The 6,000-nt window shown below is 54.5% G+C and overlaps 1 protein-coding gene across 1 annotated transcript; it reads left to right on the top strand.

The window, feature by feature from the left end:
- Positions 1 to 876: 876 nt before the first annotated feature.
- Positions 877 to 3,526, top strand: LOC126022910 (protein unc-45 homolog A-like). Its single transcript, XM_049783923.1, has 10 exons — positions 877 to 1,000; positions 1,115 to 1,227; positions 1,596 to 1,707; positions 1,770 to 1,890; positions 1,952 to 2,014; positions 2,168 to 2,315; positions 2,390 to 2,475; positions 2,814 to 2,922; positions 3,033 to 3,189; positions 3,267 to 3,526. The coding sequence occupies exons 1-10, from the start codon at positions 877 to 879 to the stop codon at positions 3,524 to 3,526; spliced, it is 1,293 nt and encodes a 430-aa protein (XP_049639880.1).
- The last annotated feature ends 2,474 nt before the right edge of the window (positions 3,527 to 6,000 follow it).

The raw sequence follows: 6,000 nt of genomic DNA, 5'->3' as shown, positions 1-6,000 counted from the left end.
CCCTGACCTCGGGAGGCCTGAGTGAGCCTGGCCACTGAGAAGGCCAGTTTTCCTCGCTGAGCACCCCCCTTCCAAAGGCATCTGTGTGCCCTCACAGAGCCATACCCTGCGTGCTCTGTTACCCCAGTCTCCTGAAGCCATGCGACAGCACCCCATCTCTAAGCTTCTGTAAATTGTTCAGTAACAGTGTGTCTTGGGTTGGGGGGGGGGGGATGAGCCTACATCCTCACTGGCACTGGCCATTTCCAGGGAATGCAGCACATACCAGTCAGTCTGGCCAGTTGGGACTGGGCCAGGTCTCGCAGGGAGTGACCCCAGGCCCCTATAGCAATGCGAAGCACTGCCCCATAAGAACAAAATGACATGAGCCACTCCGCACTGAAGCTCTCTAGGGATCCGCCATCTCCTTCGTGGGTAGTGGGAACCCCGGCTTCCCTCTCCCAAATCTGCTCCATGGCTTCTCAAGACAGGGTCCTGGAAGACCCCGTGCATAGAGGAACTCTATGGGGTGTGGGGTAGTATCCTGGCGTGCCAGGCAAGCACCCCATCTTCTTGGAGCCCCACAAAGTGTTTTTGGTGGTTTTTTGTTGTTGTTGCTGTTGTTTTGGGGCCACACCGGTGGTGCTCAGGGGTTCCTCCTGGCTCTGTGCTCAGAAATCACTCCTGGCAGGCTAGGGGGACCCTATGGGATGCCAGGGATCCAACATGAATCTGTCCCAGGTAGGCCTCGTGCAAGGCAAACACCCTGCTGCTGTGTTCTCACTCTGGCCCCACCTACAAAGTGTTTTCTTGCCTCCCCAGAACAGGTCAACAGACCTCCCAGGACCTGGGGAAGGTGGTGTATGGGTCCTGGACGAGTGGCCTCCTGGAGTGATCATGAGGCCTCTTGGCTCCCCAGGGCCTGGGCAAGCTTGGCTCTGCAGTAGTGGAGGAACTACCGACTTCAGCATGAAGCAATTAGTAGAAGGCTCCACCCTGAAGCTGGCCAAGCATATTGGAAGTGAGTGTTGGTGGGCCCCTGGGTGCTGGGTCCTGCCTTTAGAGGACCTGACCCCAACCTTGCCCTACCACCATGTTGCAGCTCTGATCCACCTGCAAGTGGCTGAGTAGTGAGGGAATAGATGCAAGCACTTGGCCTACCTCACCTTTGATGCTGATGTAAAGGAAGAGTTCGTGATGGACGAGGCACCCCTGAGGGCCCTGAGGGCCCTGTTCCAACTCAGCAAAGTAGCACTGGGGTGTCTACAGGGTACCCCCAAAACTCTCAGCTGCCACCTCAAAGCCCTGCCTCATGCCAGGCCAGTGGAGCACAGCAGGGAGGATGCTGGCCTTGCAGGCAGCCCACTAGATTCATCCTGAAACCCTATAAGGTTCTCTGAGCACTATCAGGAGTGAGCTCTGATGGCTGTGACCCCAAACCCAAAACAAAGAGATGGTGAGTTCAGGGCCAGAGAAAGAGAGAGCACAGCTGAGAGGGCATTTGCCTTGCTTTGATTCTCAGCACTCACAAGGTTCCACCTGGGGCAGAGTGAGTGAGGGTGGTAGCCTGAACCCCAGGTAGTTGGGGGGTGTCCACCCCAGGCCCTCCCTTTCAGTCGGATGAGCAGTCAGTGCTCTTTGCCACAGCCTCGGTGCTGGTAAACTGCACCAACAGCTATGTCTATGAGGAGCCCGACCCCAAGATGGTGGAGTTGGCCAAGTATGCCAGCAGCACCCCAAGGTGAGTCACCATATAGCTGCAGATCCACCCTCACTGGTTTCCCCAGCAGAGTTCTACCTTCCCCACAACAAACCAAGCTTCCTGAGGGCCTGTGTGGTATCGATGCCAATGTGCATGGTGAAAATCAACAGCCCTGTGCTCACCAACACCTTCCAGGACCTGCTATCCAGGCACATCCATCCAGGGAACATCCTGGTGGGGAGCCCCCAGCACTGAGCTCCCTGTCTACAGGGTCTTCCTGGCTCTAGTGGAGAACATGGAGGACCAAGGCACCATGGAAGTTCAGAGTGGGAGAAAGATGAGCTTCCTAGGCACACCCCACAGGCCCTCTAAAAGGTTCCCCAAGCCAAGAGCCTGGGTGGTCCTGAGGGTGTCTCTGCTCTTAGTGGGCATATCCAAACATGTGGAGAGGGAATGAGATCTGAACAGGTGACGTCTCCTGTGGCCTAATGCTCTGCTCCCACTGGCTCTGGAGGGCACCGACGTGGGGCAGACCAAGGCGATCCAGGCCCTGGCCAAGTTGACCATCACCTCTAGCCCTGAGAAGACCTTTCCTAGGGGGCCTGTATGTGGTACTGCAGATGGACTGGAATTGGCCTCTAGCAGGGTGTATGAGTGGGGAGCATCTCTGACTGGCTGTGGGGATGCTCACAGATCAACATGGTGTAGATCTGGTGTCCTCGCTGTGTGATCCTGCAGAATTTCGAGGCACTTATGGAACTGACCAACCTGATGGGCATCAGTGAGCAGCTATGGTAAGAGTGTGGCTGGCTATGTATGGTCACAGCTTGGAGTGATGCCAGTGAGGGCTCAGGAGTGGTTGGCTTCTGTTCCTGATAGCCTCGGTTTCCCACTGCCCAAGCAGGCCCGAGCACTCCCCAAGCAGGGGAGTGGAGGCAGCTTTGTGCCTGGTGCCTATAGCCATTGTTAATCCCGGTACTGGCCTCAGTTTCTCCCACCCAGGTAACTCGACCCTCCAATCCCTGCAGTATTTGCGTGCTCTGCCCACCCACCTGCCCCAGGGGGCTCCTCCACTCAGATTGGGGTACAAGGAAGGGGTTCGAATGAAAGGCTGCTGATGTCGACCCCACAGGCAGAAAATTCTGAAAGTACCCATGATCCAAGATTATATGTTCAAGGAGCTTGAGATGATCCACTGCACAGCCACCAAGTTCATGAGCAATGTGGCCATGAGTAAAGAGGTGTGGGATTCAGCTCCCTAACCGCCAGGAGCAAAGAAATGCGGGGGATGGGGGAGCCAGTACTGGAGGCTGGGTTCCCCCTGACAGGCTGTGCCCTTCTCTGCACTCAGGTTCAGAAACTCTTTGAAGCCATGGGTAATGACCAGCTCAAGCTGCTGGTCCTAGACAGCGGTGAGGACGATGAACTCCTCTGGAGGGCAGCAGCCGGGGGCCTGGCCATGCTCACCTCCATGCAGCCATCGCTCTGCAGCCACATCCCTGAAGTGATCAGTTAGGCCCACATAGGGGTGGAGGAATTTCCCTGCCTCCCATTTCTGGGTTCTGGCCTGTACTCACAACGCCCCCCACCTGCAAACCTCACACTCTCCAGCCCCTTCTGCTGAGGCTCAACCTTGAGTTGCAGCACCGGGCGCATTGGTGGTGCCAAACATGGCAAGAGGCCTACAGGGAGCTGGCAGGCAGCCTGGTGGAGAATGATATTCTGAAGATCTTGTTCATGCTGGCCAAGGCCAAGGAGAAGGGTCCTTTTACCAAGGAGGCCATCGCCTGCCTTGGGAAGGCAAGGGAGTATGGACTGATGAAACCCAACGAGGGTGGAGAGTGAGCCGTGGACTTCATTTACCTCCCAATGCTGCACACAGAGAACATCCTGGACCTTCTCCCGCCTCGCCCCTCTCCATCCACCCTGCTGTGCCATGTCCAGTCACAGCTGGAGCTGCTTGTGGGCCAGCCCCTGGGCCTAGGCCCTAGCCCCAGCCCCAGCAGGGCACATCTGGCAGCTTCACCAGCTATGAGTATCCCTGCGCCTGCGCCAGGGGCCCCCTTCCGATAATGATGACGAGGATGAGGATGATAAAGTGTGGGCGTCCCATACTGTCCAGTACCTGGGTAGGGGCTCAGGGAGGAGAAGCTGAGCATGAAAGATCCAACACTGAGGAGTAAAAGCTAGAAACTAGTTGGGGAGACCATGCACAGGGCAAGTGGGTACCAGGGTGAGCATCTCTGGTGCTGACCCAAACCAAAACCCTCTAAGCGACTAATCCAGACCTTGGGACTCTTGGTAATAAGCAGGAGTGTTGCAGAAGCGCCAAGGTGCCAGCCCTGGGGTACCTGGCAGAATCTGTCACCCTGGGACTCTACCTGACAGCTGAGTCCCGCCTTCTCAAGGTTCGCATTGGCTGATCCTAGATGAGTGACAGGTCGTGAGCCAATGGGGTGAGGAACAGCTCAGCGCCCTACTTCCGGTTCGGCTTCACTCGCGCACGCGCAGTAGCGCGCTGCCGCCGGTCCCCTCTGAAGGAGGCGGTCGGCTCCTGTGTCCTGCGCCAACCGGAAGCGCAGTTTGGAGCTTTTTGGAGTATTTTTTTTGTACTTGCTTGTATTTCTTGCACTACGGCACTGAACTCCGTGGCCCGATCCTGTGGCAGATAGGACCGTTTACTTCAACCTGCGGCCTCAGCCGGACTTCCGGAAACTGGGTCGCCAGTTTCGTGCATGCTCAGGCGAGCTGGGGCGTGATTGGCTAGTAGGACCGGTGAGCCCGCCCCTCGGTGACCCCTCTTGTCGGCGATTGGTCGTGGCGAGGCCGCGGCAGCCAATGAGCGTCTCGGGCGGGGCCTGGCGCTTTGTAGATTTCTCCTGCGGTCCTGGGTGGACCTGGGCTGGGTCTGAGCATCTTGCTGCCTGGGACCTCTGAGACCAGGTCCGAGGCACATCTTGGGTGCAGGCTGGGAGCCTCCAGACTGATGAATAAGTTTTTTGGGGGGACAGGAGAGCAGCACAGCGGCATGGTGTTTGTCTTGCTTGCAGCCGACCCAAGATGGGCCTGGGTTCATTCCCAGCATCCCATATGGTCCCCTGAGCCTGCCAGGAGCAATTTCTGACAGCAGAGCCAGGAAGAAACCCTGATGTGACCCGCACCCACCTCCCCAAATTCAAAGGGGGTGTGGGGCGGTAGGGAACCTGGACAAAAGTGGTGGGAAATGTGCCCTGGTGAAGGGTGTTGGACATTGTGTGACTGAAACTCAAATATGAACAGCTTGGACCTGTATATCTCTTGGTGATCAAATTAAAAATCTGTTTCAACAACAAGAGCTTACTAAACTTTCTGCCATTGTCTTAATGACTTTATTGGAAATATGATCATTTTCACCAACGTGTTTGCTACTATATTTTTTTCTATTAGCCTTTGTTCTTTTTTTTAACTTTCTTCTCTTTATTATTTTTTTCCATTATTTTTTCAATACTTTACTTATCTGGAAACAAATGTATTACGATCAGCTATGTCAACTATGTGATGCATTTTCTTTAAATAAAGTTTTAAAAAAATCTATTTAAAAAATTTTAAAGATACCAAAGAGAAAAAAGCAAACCAAAGAAACTTCCAAAAAAAAAAAAATTAGGAGACGGGCCTGGAGAGATAGCACAGCGGCGTTTGCCTTGCAAGCAGCCGATCCAGGGCCAAAGGTGGCTGGTTCGAATCCCGGTGTCCCATATGGTCCCCCGTGCCTGCCAGGAACTATTTCTGAGCAGACAGCCAGGAGTCACCCCTGAGCATCGCCGGGTGTGGCCCAAAAAAACCAAAAAAAAAAAAAAAATTAGGAGAAGAAGGAAGCAAAGATGTGATTGTAGGACAGTGCTCACCTCGCATGTCTCATGAGGCCCTGGATAGGATACATACACACACGCGCGCGCACACACACACACACACACACACACGCACGTGCGCTTGCCTTGCACACAGCTGACCCAGGATAGACCTGGGTTCGATCCCTGTCATCCCATATGGTCCCCCAAGCCAGGAGTGATTTCTGAGTGCATAGTACTTTGACTGTCACGGGATGTGGGCCCTCCCCCCCAAAAAAAACAAAAATTCAAAAAAAGAAAGGGAAAAAAAGACTAGAAATAAACAGAAAATAAAGACAACAGAAGGGTCTTTTGCAGGGGAGGGTGGTGATGGTTGGAGCTATACTCAGTGGTGGTCAGAGGCTACTCCTGGTTCTGCACTCAATAATCACTCCTGTGTGCTTGGGAGACCACATGGAATGCCAGGGATTGAATGAAGGTCAACCACATGCA

This window comes from Suncus etruscus, chromosome 11 (genome assembly GCF_024139225.1).
Source record: "Suncus etruscus isolate mSunEtr1 chromosome 11, mSunEtr1.pri.cur, whole genome shotgun sequence".
Lineage (NCBI taxonomy): Eukaryota > Metazoa > Chordata > Mammalia > Eulipotyphla > Soricidae > Suncus > Suncus etruscus.
This window is presented reverse-complemented; position numbering and strand designations above follow the sequence as displayed.